This window comes from Triticum urartu, chromosome 1A (assembly GCF_056163025.1).
Source record: "Triticum urartu cultivar PI428250 chromosome 1A, HENAU_Tu73, whole genome shotgun sequence".
Classification (NCBI taxonomy): Eukaryota; Viridiplantae; Streptophyta; class Magnoliopsida; order Poales; family Poaceae; genus Triticum; species Triticum urartu.
In genome coordinates, this window is record NC_141873.1 from 75,602,959 (window position 1) to 75,628,126 (window position 25,168).

The 25,168-nt window shown below is 44.2% G+C and overlaps 3 protein-coding genes and 1 long non-coding RNA gene across 6 annotated transcripts; 3 read left to right on the forward strand and 1 right to left on the reverse strand.

Annotated features, from left to right (window-relative positions):
- The first annotated feature begins 1,747 nt into the window (after positions 1-1,747).
- LOC147990107 (uncharacterized) lies at positions 1,748-7,733 on the forward strand. 3 transcript variants are annotated; one of them, XR_015619290.1, is made up of 5 exons: positions 1,748-2,026; positions 2,140-2,416; positions 2,556-2,750; positions 7,119-7,291; positions 7,481-7,733. It is a non-coding gene; the product is annotated as an uncharacterized LOC147990107 (long non-coding RNA). The 3 variants fall into 3 exon arrangements; XR_015619291.1 differs by having other exon boundaries at positions 2,164-2,416; XR_015619289.1 differs by lacking the exon at positions 1,748-2,026 and having other exon boundaries at positions 2,040-2,416.
- Positions 3,739-5,511, reverse strand: LOC147990108 (uncharacterized). Its single transcript, XM_087547613.1, has one exon. The coding sequence runs from the start codon at positions 5,155-5,157 to the stop codon at positions 4,183-4,185; it is 975 nt and encodes a 324-aa protein (XP_087403739.1). The 5' UTR covers positions 5,158-5,511; the 3' UTR covers positions 3,739-4,182.
- A 1,639-nt stretch (positions 7,734-9,372) lies between the features above and the next one.
- LOC125547693 (aspartic proteinase) lies at positions 9,373-13,679 on the forward strand. The gene is made up of 12 exons (XM_048711500.2): positions 9,373-9,642; positions 10,169-10,529; positions 10,638-10,698; positions 10,794-10,888; positions 10,977-11,089; positions 11,189-11,462; positions 11,725-11,838; positions 11,968-12,032; positions 12,133-12,274; positions 12,381-12,500; positions 13,067-13,155; positions 13,243-13,679. Exons 2-12 carry the CDS (start codon positions 10,191-10,193, stop codon positions 13,325-13,327), a joined length of 1,497 nt encoding a protein of 498 aa, XP_048567457.1. The 5' UTR covers positions 9,373-9,642; positions 10,169-10,190; the 3' UTR covers positions 13,328-13,679.
- Positions 13,680-14,033: 354 nt separating this feature from the next.
- LOC125547705 (uncharacterized) lies at positions 14,034-16,283 on the forward strand. The gene is made up of 4 exons (XM_048711510.2): positions 14,034-14,455; positions 15,508-15,558; positions 15,652-15,785; positions 15,933-16,283. The coding sequence occupies exons 1-4, from the start codon at positions 14,171-14,173 to the stop codon at positions 15,970-15,972; spliced, it is 510 nt and encodes a 169-aa protein (XP_048567467.2). The 5' UTR covers positions 14,034-14,170; the 3' UTR covers positions 15,973-16,283.
- The last annotated feature ends 8,885 nt before the right edge of the window (positions 16,284-25,168 follow it).

Genomic DNA, 25,168 nt, shown 5'->3' on the forward strand with positions numbered 1-25,168 from the left:
GTATTTCTCGCTCCTCGGAGCCTAATGAATAATACTTGAGTTGTAGAGTTATGTTGTGATGCCATGTTGTATTTACAGATATCGAGCATATTGTGTGTATGATTGAAATGCTTGGTATGTGTGGGATCCGTCAATCTAGTTGTTTATCCTTGGCAGCCTCTCTTATGGGGAAATGTAGTCTAGTGCTTCCATGAGCCATAGTAGTCCGCTACAGCCCGGTTCACTGGAGTCCTGTTAGCCCAGCACTACTGCTCAGGACACTTGACTGGCCGGCATGTGTTTCACTTCGTTCCTGTGTCTGTCCCTTCGGGGAAATGTCACGCGGTGACATCCGGAGTCCTGCCTAGCTGCTACAGCCCAGGTTCCCGGAGTCCTGTTAGCCCAGTGCTACAGCCCGGATTCACACGTTGCTGACCGACATGCTCGATGTGATTCATGTATGCCTGTTCCCATAGGTTAGTGCCGCTTTGGGTTCATGACTAGCCATGTCGGCCCGGGTCCTCTGTCATATGGATGCTAGCGACACTATCATATACGTGATCCAAAAGGCGCAAACGGTCCCGGGCCATGGTAAGGCGACACCCGTGGGAATACCGTGCGTGAAGCCGCAAAGTGATATGAGGTGTTACCGGCTAGATCGATGTGACTTAGAATCGGGGTCCTGATAGCTTCTCCCTGGAAATAGAGTTTGCGACGAGCTGAGGGGCAAACCCCCGGTAGCCACACGAAGACGAGCTCACGGAGTTGCCTCCCCACCCCGCAACGCACAGAGGGGTTAACGCACGGAGACGAGCTCGCTGACGTCGCCCATCGGCTTCTCCCCGAAGACAGAGCTCGCGCCGCCGCTTGAGTCACTGGCGGCGCCGCCGGCTTGTCCCTATCCTCGAATGCCTGTAGAAATATAGGATGGTGAAGAAGAAATTGGGTGGACATGGCCCAAACAATCCAAGAAGATAAAAGAAGAAATTGTATGGGCGCGGTAGATCAAAGGGAGGAGAAGGGGGAAAAGGAGACCTTTGACTCCGGCGGGCAACTCGGTGAGCTCCTCCACTTGCCTCTTTGCAATCCGCCGAGTAGCCACCGCGCCAGGAATGCGAGAAAGGACGGCGCCCCGCTGCCGTGCCCCGGCGAGGTAAACACATGGCTGTCGGACAGGAGCGGCAGGAGGATCGACAAAAAAACGCGTGCTTCACGTTGGGGAACGAGGCGGGAAACGATGCGGCGTGGGGCATGAGGCGGGAGGGGTGGTGGCAGCGGGGGCGGCGTGGGGCGGGAGGAGCGGTGGCGGAGAGGGGCGGCGGGGGCGGCGTGGGGCGGGAGGAGCGGTGGCGGAGAGGGGCGGCAAGGTTCGGCCGGGAGAGAGTGAGAGCGAGAGCGAGGAAGAAGAGGGACCTCGGGTTCGGTCGAGAAAACGTGGAGGACTAAATTGCAAATATCCACTCGCGACATGTTTTTCGGGACGGGGGGAGTACATATTTAGAATATTTCGAAAAATAAACATATTAAAAATAAAGCAAAAAATGAAAATCAGAAAATGTGAATAAACAGCGAGAAAACAAACAAAAACGTAATACTCCCTCCGTCCCGAAAAACATGTCGCGAGTGGATATTTGCAATTTAGTCCTCCACGTTTTCCCGACCGAACCCGAGGTCCCTCTTCTTCCTCGCTCTCGCTCTCACTCTCTCCCGGCCGAACCTTGTCGCCCCTCTCCGCCACCGCTCCTCCCGCCCCACGCCGCCCCCGCCGCCCCTCTCCGCCACCGCTCCTCCCGCCCCACGCCGCCCCCGCTGCCACCACCCCTCCCGCCTCATGCCCCATGCCGCATCGTTCCCCGCCTCGTTCCCCAATGTGAAGCACGTTTTTTTGTCGATCCTCCTGCCGTTCCTGTCCGACGGCCATGTGTTTACCTCACCGGGGCACGGCAGCGGGGCGCCCTCCTTTCTCGCATTCCTGGCGCGGCGGCTACTCGGCGGATTGCAAAGAGGCAAGTGGAGGAGCTCACCAAGTTGCCCACCGGAGTCAAAGGTCTCCTTTTTCCCCTTCTCCTCCCTTTGATCTACCGCGCCCGTACAATTTCTTCTTTTATCTTCTTGGATTATTCGGGCCATGTCCACCCAATTTCTTCTTCACCATCCTAGATTTCTACATGCATTCGAGGATAGGGACAAGCCGGCGGCGCAGCCAGTGACTCGAGCGGCGGCGCGAGCTCTGTCTCCGGGGAGAAGCCGATGGGCGACGTCAGCGAGCTCGTCTCCGTGCATTAACCCCTCTGTGTGTTGCGGGGTGGGGAGGCAACTCCGTGAGCTCGTCTTCGTGCGGCTACCGGGGGTTTGCCCCTCAGCTCGCCGCAAACTCTATTTCCAGGGAGAAGCGGCATCGGCGACTCCGTGAGGGCGGCCGTCGGCGCAAGCCCAGGTTCGCCCCTCACCCCATCCATCCCAACTCCAAACTCTGAAACTTCGTTTTTTCATTTCTGAAATGAACTCTGAAACTTTGTTTTTTCTTTTCTAAAATGAACTCTGAAACTTAGCAATGGTTAATGGTGACTGAGTAGGTCGATTTTCGGCGGCTTCGCTCAAGGCCGACGATTGGGCGCGTGTGGTGGCAGTTCGAGGAGTGACGACATCTTCTGGTGGATTGTTGTGTGTGCTTTGGTCTGAAAGTTTGTGATTGGAAGGAGTGGCAACATCTTCAGGTGGAAGGAGTGGCAGTTCAAGGACATCTTCAGCAGTGGTCTGAATTGATTCAGGTGATTCCTGAATTGCTGCATTTTCAACTGCACTAAACAACTGCATTCTCAACTGCTGAATTAGACTGAATATTCCTCCTGTATAATGTCACAACTAAACATCTGCACTTCTAGAATTAGTGTGCACTTATAGAACTAGTATGCACTTATAAAATGGCACAATAGTGTACAGGAGTAATCTGTCATGTGACAGTAGTCATGATTAATCATCTTGAGCCTTTTCCATTTAATTTTTGCAGAAAATGCTGCCATAAGTTTTTTTTTGCTGAAAATACTCCATGTTCAAGTTGAATGCATCCAAAAAATTTGTGTTGTCAGTGAGGGACTGAAGAAAATGTGTTCTCAAATTTATTTACTGTAGATCCAGTAGAACAAATTGTGTTGGCAAATTTTCCAAAACCGTTTCAATTCATGATCCACTTACTAGGCCATCTTGATGGATGTGCCAAGCAGCAGCAGTGCCAATAGGAGTTTTGCAGTTGCACTCAAATTATTCAATCTCAAGGCTGAGAAATTAAACATGTCCAAGGCAATTAATCAGTAGACTATAGTTGCTGAGAAATTAAACTACCCAAGGCTGTATATGTTTAGATCATGAAGGAGAGAGTATAAGGCTGTACTTATATACTGATAGCTAATTAAGAAGCTGGGAAATATATACTGATAGCTAATTAGCCAGGACCTTGAGATGGATTAATCCAGTGCTACTCCTCTCATTATCTAATCTATCCTTGCTATGACTGCATATTTATTTACTGTACCAAACATGTCCACTGCATATCTGTTTTTGTTATGCCAATAATTTCAGTAAATTAGAATATACAGTAATACTCCTTGTGACTATTCTTGAGATGGTCTTTCTTATTTTAGCTGATCCATCCCATGTGATATGCTAGATTCTTGTCATCCACTGTCCTTTTATTTGTTCCATGCTAAATGGACCTCTTATTTCAAAACTTTAGAACATGCTCAGTCTTCAGTTAACCCCATACAAGGGACTCTTGCTTTTTTTACTAAAGCTAGATTGCAATTGCAGTAGAAGATAATCTCATACCATATCATCAGTACATATCATCTACTGATGATATGGGATTAGCAAAGGCCTTGCTTGCCTCATTAGTTGCTGTAGTTGTCAAGCAAAAATTTCAGTCCACTAACCCAAATTAATTCAAATAACTAAAATTAATCCAAATAACCCAAATTAATTCAAATAACCCAAATTAATTCAAATAACCCAGATAATTCAATTAATCCAAATAACCCAGATAATTCCAATAAATTCCAACAAGGAGTTGATATACAAGGATTAGACAAGGCATACACAAGGGCATGACATAAGGGCATCTTTGTCCCCTCTTGACACAAGATTACACAAGACATACACAAGGAGCACCTGACTACATGACATAAGGGCCTCTTTGCCCCCTCTTGACTACATTCTTTTCCTTTCTCTGGCCACTTCTTCCCTTCCCTTCCCTTTACTTTTCTTTCGTTTCCCTTCTCTAGCTAATTCTTTCCTTTCATTTTCTTTTCCTATTGCAATTTCCATTTCTTCTATAATGGCCCTCGTATCAACAACTACCCGACTGTCGCAATATACACCGGTTATTTCCATTCCAGCATTCTGAACGCGATCCTTGTGCAAGTGGGGCAACTTATATTGATTTCCTCCTTTGGCTTTCATAACTTCAAACATAACTGCTTCTAATGTGATAAAGCTTCTGTGCAACTTGTCAGGATCGTAGTTCTCGAATTCCTCTTCCACACCCTGTACCAGTTCCTGGATGTTTGTAGGTGACCTGCAGTTGGTTAGAGACTGGAGAGAGGTATGGAAGCGGAGGTCCAAACAATTTAACTCAGGGCTATTTGGGGGCTGTTGTAGCAATCGGATGTCAAGATCAGTTTGTTCCACAGCTTCTCGAAAAGCTACATCATTGGGAAGGACATGAGGCTTTGCGTTATCCTGTTGGATGAATATTGTCGCCCCCTCATCATCGTCAGGCCACTTATCCTGAATTGCCGGGATAACCTTATTGATTAGATAATCTCTGCACACAGGCCTGGTTACTTTCACTGATGTCAACACTTTTGTTCCCTTTGTTCTGTTTTGACTTGTCCGCTTCGCCTCAGTCTCTTCGACAAATGCCCAAATGCCGATCTTCCCATCGAATGTTAGCTCCCCCTCATTGTTATATCGAGGCTTGGCAACAGCTGTTAGGAACATCACCTTCCCAATGCTGTGAGTGTTTGACACGGTGCGCTTCGGTTCAGGTTCTCCTGGAAGTACATAGTAACTATTCTTCACTCTCGTCATGTCAAACCACTTCTCATCGATGTGAACCATATTCGTCATTGGTTTTAACATAGCCCGAGAAGTTGAGATCGAATTTTCATCGACCATGGACATACAAAATTTCAATCTCGCGAGCTTGTTCTCTAGCTTGAGGTGAGGCTTCACGGTGCTTGTGATGCGGTTGAGCTCATTCAACTGGAACCTCTTATGTAGGGTCGATCGGGCCACACCTAGAGACCGTGCCAGAGATCGAATTGTTCTTCTTTTATTCAGTGGGATTGTTGAGGTCCTCTCTAGATCTAGCTCCTTTATCTTTCGGCCGGATCTTCCTGGCTTCTTGCTTGAGACATCTACTTCTTTGCCATCGGCAATTTGCTTTTTAGCCTGTTCCCAGATTCTTTCAACAGATCATACACTTATGTCCAACAGGTTTGAGACCAGCAGCTTGTCGTCTGGTTGAACAGACCCATCTCTGAGCTTGATTACCAGCAAGGCAAAGTAAACACCATGCCTCTCCTTATTTGACAATTCTCTTCTCTTCTCTTGAAGTATCCAATTCATAACTTCATCCTCTTCCTCTTGAGTTGCATCCTCTTTCCCTTCATCTTCTTGAGGCATCCAGTTCATATCTTCATCGTCTTCCTCTTGAGGCATCAAGTTCAAATCCATAACTACATTCTCTGCCACTTGAGGTTCTTCCTCTTGAGGCATCAAATTCAAATTAATACCTTCATCGTCTTCCTCTAGAGGCATCATGTTCAAATCCATACTCCTGCTAGCAATGACAAAAGATGAGTACATCATGGTACCATAACAAGGATATACACACAAAAATGAGTAGAATGACAGGAGCTTTGCAACCATTACAAAAATGTGAACTACTGACTAAGAAATGTTATGACAGGAGCCTTTGTAACACCATTTCATTTCTTATGAAACTTCCAACTCCTGTCATTTTAGAAAGAATTGGATTTCAACTCCTGTCATACAATTGGATTTTACTGTATGTATCTTAACTGAATTTTGACCATGTCTTGTTCCTTTCTTGCTTGCTTGCTTTTCTTGACTTCCAATGGGAAGTTACTTTCTGTATGTGTATATATTGTCAATGTCTGTAACAGGATTTTGTCAGAGAAATGCATTCAGTGTACCTTCATGTCAAACTAATCCAGTTTACTGAATTTTACTCTAGTTAGAGTAGTTTTGCTGAACTTTACTCTACGTACAGTAGTTTTAACTGAAGTTACTCTACTTACAGTAGTTTTAACTGAATTTTACTCTACTTATAGTAGTTTCTACAGCCATTCTCTTGTTTGTTCCTCTAGTACTGATAGAGGTCCCAGAGCTAGTAGCAGTTCCTCTAGCAAGTGCCATATATAACTACTCTACTTATCATCTTATGATTCTGCTCCTAACCTCTTTTTTACTGCCATGAATGAATTTGTCTTATTTCTGCTACTTTGGAGTAGGTTTTTCCTTCTTTTTCTCTGAACTGTGATGTGCTCTGCTAAAGTGCTAATGCCACTAAATCATCTTGTTCTGCCTGGCTTAACAACTGGCCCATGTATTTTCCCTTCATTCACCACCAACTTTACTCTACTTACAATAGTTCCTCTAGTAATAGTTCTAGAGACAGTGTTTGTTCAGATCATAATTGCTCTGCATCTACTGATTTTTTCTGTGCCATGTCAAGCATAGATAGGTTCAATTAATTTGCTTGAATTATCAAAATTACTGTCACTACTATTGTATGCTTTGACACTGTCGAAACTGATTTAGTGTGAATATGTGCCTTTATGTTTCATGCATTACAAATTTGCATTCAGAAAATTTGCAGTCAACAGTCACACACAATTGCTTCCAACACTATCAACCACACAATTTAAAATTTTAATCTATCAGGCACCCATAAATTCTTTTTGGGGTTGTAACAGTGACTGAATTTGAATTTTCAGGATCTTGTAACAGTAAATGGATTTGAATCATTTGATCTACTGAAATTACAGTAATAGAGATTTTTAAATTTGACTGTAAAGCAACACAGTCATTTGATCTATCAGGCACACAATTTTTAGGTAGCAGTACCTTCTTCAGAGATCAGACATTAGCACCACGGTCACTTGGATCAACAGTAGATGGTCAGCAGCAGCAGCACGGGTGATGGAGCATCAGCAGCAGCAGCACTGCAAGCAGTTAGCAGGAGCAGAGTAGCAGCACGACGGGCAGGCTCACGGGAGCAGAGTACCAGGTCCTGCGCCTCACTAGAATCAATTTTCTTGAATTTCTCACTAATTACACTAGAATCAATTTGTTTCCAAAAATTCTGGAATCACTTTGCTTGATTTTCTCATTGGAATCAATTTGTTTCCAAAAATATTGGAATCATGTACAGGAATCACTTTGCTTGACACTGGAATCAATTTGTTTCTCGTGGCAGGAGAAATCACCTCGATTGGGCGGGGATGGAGCAGCGTCAGGGAAGCAGCGGCGGCGACGGCCCTGCCGCACGGGCAGCGTCGGGGCAGACGAGCAGCAGCAAAGGCCGACGAGCTCCACCGGCGGCAGGGGAGAAGCAGCCGCACGGGCGCGCGGGCAGGGGAGAAGGAGCAGCAGGGGCTCGCGCGGGAGATCGAGGAGGAAGCACGCGAGCTCCTGGTCCAGTTTCCGGCGACACCCGAAGGGGATCACGGCCGGGAGGAACTACGGCGGCGCACGCGCGGGAGCTCGAGGAGGATCCGCGGGAGCTCAAGGAGGACGCGCTGGAGCTTGAGGCGGGCGCAGGTACGTGGCGACGGCAGCGGAGGACTTCCTGGTGGGCGGCGAATCGCGCAGCTGGGCGGCGCCGGCCCCTGTCGACGGTGGAGGAAGGCGGAGGAAGAAGACGGGGATGGAGGGACTTATTTGAGATGGTTTTAAATCTGCGAGGGCTTTTTAGCAAAATTACAAATGAACTGAGCCTGCGACATGTTTTTCGGGACGGAGGGAGTATATTACAAAATCAAATTTACATTTTAAAATAGTCTTGCATTTGAAAATGTTAAAATATGTGCAAAAATGTTTTTGATGCACGCCAAAAATGTACTCCCTCCATTCCATAATGTAGTGCTTCCTCTATCCTCGTGCTTCAACTTTGACCGTAAATTTGACTATCAAGACCGATTGCGGCGGGAGCAAACATTATATCAGTGAATTCGTATTCGAAAGAAGTTTTCAATTATATATTTTTTTTTCCCGCCGCAGTTGGTCTCGTTGGTTAAATTTATGGTCAAAGTTGGACCTTGGGAAGCGCGGGCGCACTATATTTTGGAATGGAGGGAGTATGAATGTCAAACAAAAAAAGTAGAACATGTTAAACATGTGTACGGAAAATGTTAGTCATGTGTACAAAAAATGTTTACACATTATATACAAATTTTTCATGTAATTAAAAAAATGATTCACTGTCCATGGTTACTTTAAGATGTGTGCTACTTTTAATTTTTTTAGAACTTATCTTGTTTTAAAGCTTAACATTGTGTTCTCCCTCTCGTTCGAAAGTGCATCTTAATGTTTCATTATGTAATATCCTCGTCTACCAGCGAACCAAAACAAGTGTATTACCTTTTTTTTAAATGAGTGTATTAGCTTTTGTTGGTACGCAAAGAAACATGATGATACATATTGAAGCAAGAAAAAAATGTAACATTTTAAAACAAATAAAATTTTACAACAACCACAATGGTAACACGGATCTCAAAATAACCATGAACGGTGGATCTATGCATGGTAGATAAACCACCTACCCCTTAACTCTGAATAACATAACCAATTTCAGAGAAGTTTTTTTTTCTTTTTCTGAAAAAAATAGAGAGAGAATGTAACATGGACTTGGCCCGGAAGGAGGACTACGGGCTGCTGGCGCAAAAAATAGGCCCATCAGTTACTGCAAATGGGCTCAAATCTTCGTAAAAAAGACACACTAGCTCGCAAAATACGGGAGTCCACGGAGATAGAGCAACGCAAACAGAGAGCCCAGGAAGCGTACTCCCAGCTCACATGGCCCACGAAATACCACCGCACTTAAAAAAAGAACGTGGCCCACGAAAAAAAAGAACGTGACCCACGAAATACCACCGCACTTAATTCGGGAGTGAGTTATATACGATCCCTAAAAAAATCGGGAGTTATATAGGAGTACAAAACAAAATTAAAATAAAAAAGATCGCAGTGGCGCAGCACGCCACCGGCAACACGTTGCTCTCGTGAGTCGCGCGCCTTCAATTCTCCTCTCCTCTCCGGCCCCGATGTCTCCGTTCCATCCGTTCGTCTCACCCGTCCGCCAATCCAGCCACCTACATGCGGGCCCATATCCCATCCGGGCCCACGGCCGAGCGACACGTTTCATGAACTCAGCTGCCTCCGGAGAGGAAGGAATATGCCGCGCGCACTCTCCCTCGTGTGATTGGCGGGTGCGTCTCTTCCTTTCTTTCTTGCTTCTCCCTTTCCCCCTCCTCCTCCTCCTTGACTTCGCCGCCGTCTCACTCGCAACGCCCCCCGTCTGCTATCCCTTCCCTGGAAGTTGGGAGTGGAGGAGCTTGCCGACGCGCCGACGCAGGCGAGGTAAGGGATTTCCTTCACCGATTAAGCCAAGCATCTGCTCTATCTAGTTACTGATGCCGGCAGTACTAGTATAAAATTGACCTCTTGCTTGCCGTCACCACACATCAGTTTGGCTGTTAGGTTCAATCCGTTTTTAGTTCTTGGGAGTCCAAGCTTGGTCCATATATATGCCACTTGCTGTTCTTGGATGGATGGATGGGTGTGTTGTGTGATTTGCCTATATGTCAGTTTGGTTGGTGCAAATCCTGATGATATAAACTGCTATGGTTTCTACTGCACTGAAAAACTGTACTGAATCTGCAATAAATCTGATGACATACATACTAGTAGTAGTTGTTGCCAGTTCCCCTGTTTCAGGGGAAGTTATAGAAGGGCGTTGCCAGAGTTGTAAAATTTGCTCGTTTATCTGAGAATTTGGGTTCTGTGTCCTGAATGGCACATATCACTGTTTGACTTCCAAGTTGGCTTCAACCACACATGAACAAGGATGAATTGGCTAACTGCGGCTGATTTTTTTTTACATCAGGTTCTTTTGAGTTTCTGAGACCATGGGGCAGAGGCTCCTATTACTGGTGACCACCTGTCTGTGGGCTCTTTCATGCGCCGTGCCGCACCACGCTTCCTCGCGTGATGGACTGCTTAGGATCAACCTCAACAAGAAGAGCTTGACCCATGAATCTCTGGCCGCAGCAAAGGCCGCGAGGCAGCACGATGCCCTCCGACTGAAGAGCGGCGATTCAGACAGCGACATCGTGCCTCTTGTCGACTACCTCAACACACAGTACTATGGGGTCATCGGCCTCGGCACGCCGCCGCAGAATTTCACAGTGATATTTGACACCGGGAGCTCCAACCTCTGGGTTCCCTCGGCGAAATGCTATTTCTCGGTCAGTGTTCATGCCGCAAATTTACCGAATTCATGTGTGCTTTAACCTGTGGCAGTCTTGTACGTTATGTTTTTTCTTTTCCTTGATATGAATGCAAATGGACTGCAGATAGCATGCTACCTCCACCCCAAATACAAGTCGAGCAAGTCAAGCACTTACAAAGCAGATGGTATGATTCGCTTTTCTGAAGTCAGGATCGCATGTTTGCGCTATTCACGAGATTATTGCTGAATTTCATATGTGTTCTCTGTTGAAATTATTCAGGTGAGACTTGCAAAATTACATATGGTTCTGGAGCAATCTCTGGATTTTTCAGCAATGATAATGTGTTGGTTGGGGACCTTGTTGTGAAAAATCAGGTAACTTAGAAGTTGAGTATAATAATTCCTCATGTTAACCTTCACCTAGTACAACTCTAAAATGCTTCAATTTATTTTCTCATCTCAGAAATTCATCGAGACAACACGTGAAACAAGTGTTAGTTTTATCGTCGGGAAGTTTGATGGCATCCTTGGCCTTGGCTACCCTGACATCTCCGTTGGAAAAGCCCCTCCAGTATGGTACGTCGTCAAGTTATTTAGACCGTTTGTCTACAATCACATCAGCCACATCGCCAGTTTATTAACTGAACAAGTCCTTTATCTTTTGTGCGACAACAGGCTGAGCATGCAAGAGCAGAAGTTGCTCGCTGACGACGTATTCTCATTTTGGCTTAACCGGGATTCTGATGCACTTTCTGGCGGTGAGCTCGTCTTCGGTGGCATGGACCCGGATCACTATAAGGGAAACCACACCTATGTCCCTGTGAGCCGCAAAGGTTACTGGCAGTTTAACATGGGTGATCTCTTGATTGATGGCCACTCTACTGGCTTCTGTGCAAAAGGCTGTGCTGCTATTGTGGACTCTGGGACTTCCCTGCTGGCTGGCCCAACAGTATGCATCGATATCTTGAAATTAGTTATCCAAATATTTTCCGTATTTATTCTGTATTTGTATGAGCATGGCCACTGAACCACAGATTTCGTTGCTAAGCGGGAGTTACTGATCACTGGATTAATTACTTTTGAATGAAGCTGAATGCTAGATAGTGTCTGGTATCTGTCAAATATAGTGAAGGCCTTGAAGTACTGAACTAGATTATGGCCTATGCCAATATGGCATGACTAAATGGTTGCCTATGTTGTGATGTTTGCAGGCTATAGTTGCGCAGGTGAACCATGCAATTGGAGCTGAGGGAATTATCAGCACCGAATGTAAAGAGGTGGTGAGCCAGTACGGAGAGATGATCCTAGAATTGTTAATAGCACAGGTTTGCCATTTTCTCTGCTTTCCATCCCTTGTTCAAATTTCCATCCATGGAAGAGTTTTTCGTGAGATGGTTCTTCTATGAATTAACCCTGAACTGTAACTGATGTGACAATGCAATATGTTCGTGCAGACACAGCCACAGAAAGTTTGCAGTCAGATTGGTCTGTGTTTGTTTGATGGTACTCACTCTGTCAGGTTAGTTCCTTATGACAGAACGTTGTAATCTACATGAATAAACCTGCCCTTTCAGTACTACTATTAAACTCCTTTTCACGATGGGATAATATTTTTGCAGCAACGGGATTGAATCCGTTGTCGGTAAAGAAAATGTTGGCTCGGATGTTATGTGCACAGCCTGTGAGATGGCTGTTGTGTGGATAGAGAACCAGCTCCGTGAAAACAAAACAAAGGAGCTGATATTGCAATATGCTAACCAGGTTACTTCCTTTGTGATCTGCTTTGCCCTTTTCCATTCTCTGCTGCAATGTAATTCGTGAAAAAAATGGGTAATTTGTGACAAGATTTTTGCCTTTTATCTCCCAGCTGTGTGAGCGTCTACCGAGCCCAAATGGAGAGTCAACAGTCAGCTGCCATGAGATGTCAAAGATGCCGAATCTTGCTTTCACCATCGCAAGCAAGACTTTCGTGCTAACACCAGAGCAGGTGCTTTTTTGGTTACTTACAGCTCATTTCTCTAGTTCAGTAAATCAATAATTTTACCATATGTTGTCCTTGGTAAACAGTCAATCTACTTTACCATATGAATATTTTCTCAGCATGCTGTGAATAAGTTATCGGCGAACTTAGAACATCTGTGTAGTTCATACAATACTTTTGAAGGTTATTTTGAAGTATATATATTTCCTAGGAATCTTATACCTTTAGAGTGAGATAGATATATGTACAGACAAATAGGTTGAATCAAAACTTAGAAACCTATTGATCAAGTTCTTAAAAGAGAATCTCTTGGATCGAGATTTAGGATGAGGCGATTAGTACATGGCATGTGATTGAATTTTGTTGGAAAGCAAATTCCATTGACTTCATTGTTTGTTCTTCTCTATTCTAGTCTGCTTCATATCTTGATGTTTCCTTCTAATACACAACAACATGCATTTAGGTGCATGTTCGAGAAAAAAAGGTTTCAAACTTCTGAAGTTTAGTACCCATCTATATCCATCGCTGCACATCTCCATGCATCCTTACACTATGTGAAACCTGTGTTGCAGTACGTTGTGAAACTGGAGCAATCAGGGCAAACCGTCTGCATCAGTGGGTTCATGGCATTCGACATACCGCCCCCACGTGGTCCTCTCTGGTATGCAGCATAACACCTCACACCACCTTCATTTCGCCTCCTTTTTTCTCCTCTTGCAGGTGCAACATTTTCCATGAACCCTTGTAGGATTCTTGGGGATGTCTTCATGGGCGCTTACCACACCGTGTTCGACTTCGGCAAGGACAGAATCGGGTTTGCGGAATCGGCTTGAGGAGTCGAGAGCACTGTGATGTTTCCGAAGGTTTCCACGCACGTATCCTAGAATAGTTTGGGTATCTTGGACATGGGAGCCCTGCTGTAAAGGAATTGATAGGTAAAAAGCTGAAACAAAAGAGAGAGCCTTTTATTTCTTTCTTAAACAAAGAATAAATGGATGCTTGAACTCTGAAGAAAAAAAGTACATTTGTATCCATTATGGCCCTTCGTGTGTAATGAAGAATGGAGTGCTTGCACGATGAGAACCGAGAGTGAATAGGCAACACATGGTTTGTAAAAAGGTTTATTGTATTTGTAAACATACGACGACGTAACAAACAATTCAATATACGCTTCTTTCTGGAGTATTTCTTCATTTTGCTACAAATCGAATGCCAGATTTTTGACCATGGCAAATCGAACGTTTTTCATGACAATTATTGTTAGCGCGAGGATTATCGTTTATTTCTTCTTCCTTTGGTCTTTCCTTTTCTTGGTGATTCTTTAGGTATTTTGTGTTACAGTTTTGTTAAAGCACATCTAGATGTGCCATAAGTATTGCACATCTAAGTCATATGTCATTGATCGTACATTGAGATTTGTGTGAATATTTTCTTTTTTTTTCTTTTTATGCTTGATTCACTCACTTAAATGTGCAATAACTAAAGCACATCTAGATGTGCCCTAGACACACCCTTAAAGCGTGTGTTTCTCTGTACATCTGATTGTTAGTCTTGATTTAGTTGTAACTTAGCCAAGTATATTCACTTATTCAGGTTAGTTGTGTAGATATGTTCAGATCAAGCAGCGTTATTGCAGATGCTCTTGCTCAGCTCTCCCTCTCAGCCCGTTGCCTTTCATGTCGTGCGGCGCCCACACAGCACCCTACAGCTGGCTCTTCGTCCCTTCGCCGGCGGTGCAGCTCCCGCCGCCGTCGGGGCACCCGCGCTGCCGCCTCTCCGTCAGGGCCACATGCGCTCCGACCTCCTCCAGCGTCCCCGCCGGTGGCGGCAGCGCGCGCCAGCAGACCCGGCCGCGCCTCGTAGCGGCGCACTCGATACCTCCGCCGCCGCCCCCTACCGCCAGAACCGTCCGGAGGGACGCCGCGACGGTGCTCGCTTTCCTCCTCTTCGTGCTCGGCATGGTATGCCTCCGTTAATTGGGGATTTTGTCCCTTGTGTCTTAACAAGTTACCAACAGACCTGTCAAGTGTCAATACACTTCAACATTTCATTCGCATTGAGCTATCGGCTCTTGATTGCTCGATAGACCACACAATGGTTAACTCATGAGCAAATTCTGCAGTTTTCCACATTGGTTATATTATTCTCATACCAAGTTGAGCACAAGTCTCCATGTTGCAAGGAACACATCAAATTCCTGGACAGATGGACTTTTTTTTTGTGCGGGGAGATGGACTTTATCTGAAATGTTAAGGGGCTTAGTATTTTGGGATCTTGATGGATATAGGATAGCAAAAGGTTTGAATTCATAGATTAGCTGAGAGCCTGTTAGATACTTTCCTAGGCTTAAGCATGTTAGCAAGTACTACTCCCTCCGTCCGAAAAAACTTGTCCCTCAAATGGATGTATCTAGCACCAAATTAGTGCTAGATACATCCATTTGAAAGACAAGCTTGGGACAAGCTTTTTCAGACGGAGTGAGTACTTACAAGGGTAGAACTTACAAGCATTTGTGCATTGATGAGTCTAAACTGGTATCTTACAATAAACTTGCAAAATTTTAGAAGTTCCTTATCAGTGTGGCGATGTGGGAAACTGCATGGCATCTATTGACTATTGGTTGTACAGATAAGTTCTACTGAAGTTGACAATTAGCACCCTCAGGTTGCTGTGCATTTCGCCTCGTCGTTCCTTTTTTGGTTCCACTATGAAGCCACCCTGCATTTGTGCTCATGTGCTGAAATGGCTCGGTGAAATATGAAGCTAGTTTCAGTTGTCCTGTACGGATGCTAGCCTGTAGTAGAATTGGCCATTCAGTTAAAATGGCTGCTAAATATTTGGTCATACTGAGTTATAGTTGTGGCAGTTTTCTCATGCATCGCTCGGTTGTATGCTGTAGTAGAGTGTTGTAATCCTAGGCCATTCTGCATCTGTTGTTTATCATGGTCAAAGTTCATTCTAATCCTTGCACACACTGCTAATCGGTAGAGTTCAACTTTCCTCCTAATTTCAGGTGATCAGCTCAGCTCTATCACTAGTTATCGTCTCATTTCCAGCATGGAGAGTGAGTAAATCGTCTGAATAAATGCTATATATTCCTCATGAAGTCAAAAATACTCTTTCGCCAATACATCTTGTTCTTGTTCATTGTGAATAGGCTCTGCAGCAGATGGAAATCGCAGCTCGTAAATTGTCGAAATTAGCAGCACAAGAGGTACCCGGAACTATATCGTCACTGAAGCTGTCATTCATGGAGATCAACGATCTAACCAGCCAGCTAAAGAAAATTAGGTAACTTTCATTAGTTTTCCAAATATCATTGAAGAACTACTCCCTCTGATCCATATTAATTGTCACTGCTTTATGTACTAAAGTGGCAACAATTAATATGGATCGGAGGGAGTAGGTTATAATTTTATTCCCTTTTGATATATGCAGGCACATTTTCACAACAAATAGATCTGGGAAGGATAGATGACTAATGTGGCAGCATGATCACGGACTGGATTCCAAAACAGGGACGTGTGTGAATTCTTTAATCTGTAGCGATGTCTTAATTGTTAGTACGTGCTACTTTGTTAGATTATTACTTGTGCCTCGATTTCTTGACCATGCGATGCATGTTGTCAGTATTGCTGGACACTGTAGAAACATGCACCTGATAATTGCTGTGGTGCCCAAGTTGCTGTAGCTTGTCAAATATAATGCGGTGTGCAGATATATATTACCAAACTGCATGATGAAATTGAAACCCAAACATATCCCAGAAGAGAATGGTTATATTGATAAGGAGATGTGTTCTGTAGCACTTTATTACTTAGTTTTAGTTGGACAACAACAATATTACACTCCTGCAGACTCGCATGTCTCTTTGATACCTTTTAGCTATTCATCCGCTCTGAAGTCTGAAGTGGGATGATTCATCAGAGCCGTATCTGGACCTCCCACAGCTGTCAGAATCAAGAAGTTTTTCAGTAAAATATCGCTGCAAAAAAGCTAGACTTACGGACTGGTCACGGAAGCATCTTACGGACCCCTCCAACTAATCAATCTTACGGACTGGTAGTATGTTATTGCTATAGGCAAATTTTCTGAAGAGCTTATTTGATTGCACATAGCCAGATTAGATCATCGGTAATAGTATGGCAGCAGAATTTTAACTTGCCTAAAATGAAGTGCATGGACTACTGCTTGGTTTGAAAATGTGGCAAACGAAACCTCAAGCAGATTAAACATTTACTACAATGCATGGACTTCTCGTAACTACAGAATTACCAGGCCATCAGTAACAGCTCGGCAGAACATGAGAAAATGTCAAGACAAGGATCACCTTTTTCAGAAAATATAAACAGTGAGCATACTTACAGAAGTTAGAAGTAATGTAAACAGTGAGCATACAGCTAGCTCTACTTGTCACCAACTAGGATAATTACTGATGCTTCACATTCACTTCCATGTCAATCACTTAAGTGGAGATAAAACTGAAACTTCCTTGCTATAACAACCACAACATATTAACAAAAATGAGCGATGCAGCACTATACCTACTAAGAAAATCCATCAACACGCACACACTCATCAGATTCCGACACAATATATATGTATCCCACATGACTGAGTTACATGTGTGGATGTGCTTCCATACAGCCAGCAATCAAGACATCCTCATGTCCTTTAAGCAAGACAGGACTTGCACGATGGTTGAATATGAAAGACATCCTTGTGAAATATCTCTCGCGGCCTGCAGTGAGAAAATAGAACAAATTATCCAACTGCACAGCATATTCCTATTCTTGTCTAGCTATTAAAATGTAAAACAGAAAATAAATATCAGGTATTCATAGTCTAAAATCTGCTGCTTATACTATTTACCTGTATCAACATGTAGTGATAAAATGCCATGGATATTTGCACAGCTATCAAGCAAAACAGCATCATATACAACTTCCATATTTGCACAGCTATCAACTAAAGCAGCATTATATATCAACCCAGCATTTTTTAAGAATCTTCGGCTAATAGAAACAATTCTTTAGGATAGTGCTAACCAGATCTCTGTAGCCAAATAATAAGATCCTGAGTCACGTCCAAATTATCACAATCAGAGAACCAACATTGTCCTTTTTGCTTACTAGCTTCATTATATATGCAAAACACATGGATAAGCAACCTGTAAATATTCGCGCATTTCATCATGATGGCAAAGAAGTAGTGATGCTTACCTTGATCAAAACAGGAGAGTAGTTACTTCATTTGCTAATCCTATTCCATTCTAGCTGGTGCATGCAGAGGCAAATTTCAACTAATAGTATCATCATTTTAAGATCTGTAACCTCCTCTTACTGCACATACAACAACAAGTTCAGATATATTACCACACAAGGGGTATGCATTGCTCGCAGTTAACACTAGCATTGCTCACATAAGAATCTGAACAAGAGAAAGTATTTGACAACATTGCTAACAGCAGAATGTAAAATTTATAAGATCTAAACGGATAACCCTAGCATTGCACATTTAAGCTTGCGTCGTAACATATCACAGATAGAGTAGGAAACTTGGTAAACTCAGTTAGTAGCCCTTTTCCTTACTTACTTGTCAGTGCTTATTTCGAAGGAAAGCTGAAGAAATATGGGTAAACATCCACTAAATCAATTAGGGAACATGTGACTCAAGGCATATAACACAAACAGGTTCAGCAAACATTATTGGTTTTCCAAAGTCCATCAGGAAACATGTGCAACAAAGAAAAACAGAAAAGCAAGTCATCTTGCAGAGAAGTAGAAGTCAACCACAGAAATTTGTAATCTTCTGTAAAGCACTTGCGCAGTCAAATACAGAATAATGGAATCTCAGTTTACCTACTTAAAAACCACTTGATATGAGAGGAAACTTTTCTACAAAGTAATCTTGCAGAATAAGCTCCAGAAGCTGCCAATACTCCATCATGACTTGGATGATTTTTCGAATCCAGAATTAATGGCTTCTAATGCATCTGAAAAGGTAGAATACAGCTGAATCAGTCCACTCTTGCCCACGTCACTGACACATACTAAGGAATACTGCAAAATCTAGACGAGAATCGAGAAACTAATTACAAACAAGAAAAAAGAAGTATCCCATGGATAGGAAAAATCTCTGTCGATCATACATGTACGGCAAGCAGAAGTAACGGCTATACGTTGCCGGTTGAATCCACCCACGGCACAAATAAAGATATACCAAGATCTGCAGAATAGTTTGTCATGAGGTTTCTAACTATGATTGATAAACATAAATAGAGGATGAGCACACATGAATTTTTCCTGAGTTGTGTAGAAAACAGGCCTTTATAAAGATAATAATGAAGAGAGTATCATTACATAATTGATGTATATTTCCGTTTTTCCTCTCCAACTAGCCAGGTTGGGCATAAACCGTGGAATTAATAACGAAATAAATGAGAAGATGTACTATTTTATATAGTTATGGAACCAAAACCTGATGAAATGACCAATTCAAAGCCGGGGTGCAGCGGCGACCTGGGTGTCGCGTGATGCAATGGTGCGAGGCCGCGGCAGAAAGCGGTGGTGCGAGGCCGCAGCAGCGGGACGCGGTGGTGCGAGGCTGCGTCAGCGGAACGCCGTGGTGCTGCCTAGGCCGCGGCGGCAGGGCTGTTGGCGACGGCTATGCTGTTGGCGGTGCCTAGGGCTTCCTCGCTGCTCCGCCGTTGCCGTTCCGAGGGGATGACGGGAGCGGGAGGCTAACTGACCTAGGTGGAGAAAAGGGAGGACCCAGCGACGACGACCGCGGCGGCCAAGCTGTTGGCGGTGGCGGCGACGACGCGCATTCAGAGGTGCTACGTCCGCCATGGGTAGCAGGAGCTCGGGGACGATGCGAAAACCTGGCAATGGTTATATAACTGAACTAAACCTAAACCATAACCAATCAATGTGGAGTGTGAACCAGAACTAAACCACACCTCAAATCGTCGCGCAGAACCAAAACCAAACCAAACCTTATGCTCTGTCCACCTCAACCAAAACCAAACCACTCTTTGATCTATGGGCTTAACCCGGTTCTTAGTTTTGGGTTGAAACCAAATCAGTCAGCTGTATCGGCAAAGCTAACCGGCAAGCAAGCTAGCTAGCAACGTAATTGATCTACAGTAGCAGCTCAGTACGACGTGTGCCCAGCCGCGTCGCCTCGCATAGCGTATGTACGTCTTTGTCCAGCTGCGGCGCGTCGCGTGCGTAACTCTAGTCCGAGAACCGGTTCTGAACCACGATTCGCAGCTGTCAGCGACCAAACCATTTAGGCCCACACCCAGCCATACCCAACTGGTTTTGATGCAAACCCAAACCAAACCAAACTTGTAACAGTCTGGGCCCATCACAACCTGAACCAATCAAGCCCAGCGCAAAAAACCAAACCATTGGCCCCGGTTAAACAATAACTATTCTCAGATCTCCGCCCACAGAGCAGAGGAGGGAGAGAGAGACTGCGGCGACGACACGAGAGTCGAAGGGGAACGGGCCTCGGGGCGGTGCGGGACGAGAAATCCACCGGGCAGATTAGTACCATACCGAAAGTTTAATCAGGACGCGACCAGTTTATTAGGCCCAATTCTACTAACTGTATCGCGGATATGCACGGCTGTTGGCTGTGAAAGATGCCAAAGCACACAAATAAAAGAGGCCACCGAGCCCAATCCGTGACCCAGCACCCAATAGTGCACACGGACGAAAAGATGGCCTCCGAGCCCAGCCGTGACCCAGCACCGATAAGTGCGCACGGACTAAAAATAAATGCAGTGAAAAGATCCCCTATGAGGGCACAGTCGTAAAAAAATAGCGCAATTGCATCCCCTGGGTTGGCACATGCTAGACATTAGCACTTGGCTTTTTGTTCAAATTCCCATTTTGTTGTTAGAATTGCATCCCGACGACGGTGGTGGTGCTAGAGTTGGCGACTAGCATGTCTGCTTGCGGTGGGCATGGAGAGGAGCGCTCGAAGCCAGCCATGGCGTCCGCTTGCAACTGCCGCAAGGTTGCTTCCAGCGGCCAGGGCGCGTCACACAATCAGCTTTTATTGTGGGGGAAAAGAAAAGGGGATGAGCGGGAAATCAAACATTCTATGAAAGAGCGGGAGTTCAAACAGAGTAAGATTGCTAGATTGTAAAACAGGGTAGCTCAGTGTCTTGTGAATTATGCATGGACAGCTCGAAGCACTGCTTGTTGGTTGCATAGAGCTCCATATTATGTTCAAAATCTTGTAATAGCTGATTGTAACCCTATTGAATTGAAATAAAAAAACCTTAATTTTAGGGGGATGAGCAGCGGTGGAGATGAAGATGTATTGCTACAACAACGAGAGAGAGGTTTCATAAGGTGGGAAAGAGATAAGGATAAGAAGGGCGGTGCTAGCCCCACAAGAACATGGGTGCAAGGTGGAATGCCAGGACACTAGCAACCGCCTACCATGCGTGCGATTTAGCTAGATCAGACGCGTTCACGTGCATCTGGTTCAAAGTTGGGCCGGCCAGCCGTATTCAAGCGTTTTGTTTTTGTAATATATCAGCAAACCGTCTAACTATCTCTTTACATTGCTTGCCCAGGCACTGCCATACAATATACACAAATCGAATTCCACATGAAGCGGTGATGATAGAGGACAGAACCATGCAAACACTTACCAGTATCACACTCATGTCGTTAATTACACACGCACGTGTCGAGTGCCGAGACACACCAAGACGAACACACTCACCAGTGAAGAGCATGATTCCACGAGATAGGCTAATCTCTGACCTGCATTCTGATCTTAGGGATAAAGCTCTCATCGCCATGCCCATCAGGTTCAGAGATGTAGGTGTTGGTCGTTCTGTCGTCGTCCTTGATGAAACAATAGGCAGGCACCTGCCATTCTGGGTCCACCGACACTGTTTCTCGTGGAATCAGTGAAAAGATCCCCTATGAGGGCACAGTCGTAAAAAAATAGCGCAATTGCATCCCCTGGGTTGGCACGTGCTAGACATTAGCACTTGGTTTTTTGTTCAAATTCCCATTTTGTTGTTAGAGTTGCATCCCGACGACGGTGGTGGTGCTAGAGTTGGCGACTAGCGTGTCTGCTTGCGGTGGGCATGGAGAGGAGCGCTCGAAGCCAGCCATGGCGTCCGCTTGCAACTGCCGCAAGGTTGCTTCCAGCGGCCAGGGCGCGTCACACAACCAACTTTTATTGTGGGGGAAAAGAAAAGGGGATGAGCGGGAAATCAAACATTCTATGAAAGAGTGGGAGTTCAAACAGAGTAAGATTGCTAGATTGTAAAACAGGGTAGCTCAGTGTCTTGTGAATTATGCATGGACAGCTCGAAGCACTGCTTGTTGGTTGCATAGAGCTCCATATTATGTTCAAAATCTTGTAATAGCTGATTGTAACCCTATTGAATTGAAATAAAAAAAACCTTAATTTTAGGGGGATGAGCAGCGGTGGAGATGAAGATGTATTGCTACAACAACGAGAGAGATATTTCATAAGGTGGGAAAGAGATAAGGATAAGAAGGGCAGTGCTAGCCCCACAAGAACGTGGGTGCAAGGTGAAATGCCAGGACACTAGCAACCGCCTACCATGCGTGCGATTTAGCTAGATCTGACGCGTTCACGTGCATCCGGTTCAAAGTTGGGCCGACCAGCCGTATTCAAGCGTTTTGTTTTTGTAATATATCAGCAAACCGTCTAACTATCTCTTTACATTGCTTGCCCAGGCACTGCCATACAATATACACAAATCGAATTCCACATGAAGCGGTGATGATAGAGGACAGAACCATGCAGACACTTACCAGTATCACACTCATGTCGTTAATTACACACGCACGTGTCGAGTGCCGAGACACATCAAGACGAACACACTCACCAGTGAAGAGCATGATTCCACGAGATAGGCTAGTCTCTGACCTGCATTCTGATCTTAGGGATAAAGCTCTCATCGCCATGCCCATCAGGTTCAGAGATGTAGGTGTTGGTCGTTCTGTCGTCGTCCTTGATGAAACAATAGGCAGGCACCTGCCATTCTGGGTCCACCGACACTGTTTCTAGCATGAAGCTCATCACATATGCAATCCACCCTATGAAGTCACATAAATGTCATCGAGATCATGCAAATTCAGGTTAATTTTCGAGACATCAATGAAAAAATCATGTACGTTTTTAATGAACCCTCCTCCTCGCGTTACATTATCATTAATGAAACCAGATACCACATCCAAATTTACAGTAGTTCATGCTCCGAAAACCGAAGTCCAAAAACGTAAAACCAAGTCCTGCAAGTACATTGTTTACTATCATTACGACGCACACCTCTCTTTGTTAGAGCCTTGTATACATATTCATCTGTCATATCATTTCTTTAGCGATCTTCATGAATCTGCAGCTTTGGTCCTATCAACAGATAGAGGCAAAGCCAAATGTCTTACTAGTCCCAGTTCAAGTTTATGACCAAATTAAACATGTCTGCAAGTAATGTTACCTCTTGCTTGCTTAAGATATATTGTATGCATTGTGCTGGATTTAATTGATTGTATTAGTTATTGGTGCGGTGTGCAGTGGCGGAGCTACACGAGATTGGTTGGAGTGTGGGGGGGGGGAGGGGGCACAAAGAGAAGAAACCAACTTTTGTAGGCGCATAAACTGTTTTTCTTTTGTCAATCCATGCCTTCTTATAAAAAAATTCTTCATGAAAACTGCCAAACCTGGGGCCATGGCCCCTGTACAGTTACATGTAGCTCCGCCAGTCGTGGTGTGAGCTTCACTTAGACTAGAAGGTGTTTCTTTGTGACAAAGCAAGTTGCAACAACTGTCTTTATGTGTGCCTTAGCGAGATGCCATAATTTTTCTATGATTCTATACAAACTGATCTCATCATTAGCACATTGTTCTTATCTCTCTGTTTGACTTAACAAAGATGACATCAGTTTTAGATGGCACATCTTGATTTGAGCCATGACCGCCACTTGATCATATCGACCGAGCCATATCTTTATTGCATGCAAGCAGCATTGGAACTGTCCAAGCAAATGATTGGCAGTCCTGTCCGAGGGGCACGAGAGCGGCACCGAAGTTGTGATTATGAGTTTCTTGCGAGCTTGAGAATTATAATAACAATCTCCTATTGAGCCCCTTTTATTTAGCTCAGTTGCTCTGCATTTGGCCTCCTTGTTCCTTTGTCTTTTCTACCCTGTCATCGATTGTTCTTCTGCACTTCCTGATTCTACCGTCCAACATTTCCCCTCTCCCAAATCTAGCTACTAAAACTTGTTTTCTTGCTCCAGGAACATCCTAAGTTCAAATGACAAATTTTAACATGATCGTATGTCCAAGTAAGCAAGTGAGGGTTTTTTCTTTTCTTTACAAACCATCATCAATTAAAAGAATTCGTTTGAAAGAAAATAATTTCACCACCTTGCGATTGTGCTCATGTGCTGAAATGGTTGTTTGCACTACAAAACCTAGCTCCAGTTACACCTGTACAAATGCTAGCCTTAAGTAGAATTGACCATTGAGTAATACTACCCCAATATTACTTCATTGGCAGCTATCTCAAGCATCGCCCTATCATGTAGTACAAAGATTAAGTTCCATATCAGTTCTGCACCTGTAATTTCTTCCGCTCAAAACCCGTTCTAAAAGTTGAACAGAGTGCTAGTTGGTGGAACTTCCCTGATCCTGCTTTCAGGTGAAAAGCTCAGTTCTGTCACTGCCCATCTTCTCATTTCTGGCATGGAGAGTGAGTAAATTATCTGAAAAATGATTTCTAATTCATAGAATGGCAAATGTTTTCTTCTTTTTCAATAGGCTCTGGAACAGTTGGAAAACAGCTAATAACTTGTCAAAAGTAGTTGCAGAAGACATAACGATAAATATATCATCAACTACTTCCTAAAACTTGGGTAGCTTTTCATTAGTTTCCCCAAAAGTGATTGAATGAAAAGTTATTCATGATTCTATTTCCTTCAGTGTCTCACAGTGCATTGATCTAGGAAGATGACTAGTGATATAGGAAGATGTCAGACTGGATGGCAAAAAAGAAAGGGAGGTGGGATATGCAATCTGTAGCACTATCTGAATTCTTACTTGGATTATCATCACTTCCCGACTAAAATTCTTGATCAAGTGATACATGCTTGTCACGGTAGTCCTGGACATTTCCAAAAAATTGCAAGTGATACATTCTTGATCAAGTGATTTGGATTATCAACTTATATACTTAATTTTTGTTGGACTGCAATATATTGCGCTCAACATATTACAGTTCCTAAAGCTTTGCATATTTCTTGATGCCCTTCTCATAGCTCTTCATTTCCTCTGGTGTTGACAAGTTGGTTAGCAGGGTAACCCTTGCTGATGATACCAAATCTTTGTGCTCCGATGTGGAAGGATCCAACAGCCATATCTGGACCTCCCAAACCTGTCAGATTCACCATTTTTTAGCAAATACAAACACTTTTGACTGACAAATTGTGCAAATAACTGAAATACCCGAAGAAACAAGAACAATGTAAAAGAGGAGCCATATCCACATCTATAATTGTGCAGCATGCATACTTTGCACAGACTGAATGCTATTCTACTAGTAGTGATGTACTACCTCCGTCCCATAATATAAGAACGTTTTTGACACTAGTGTAGTGTTAAAA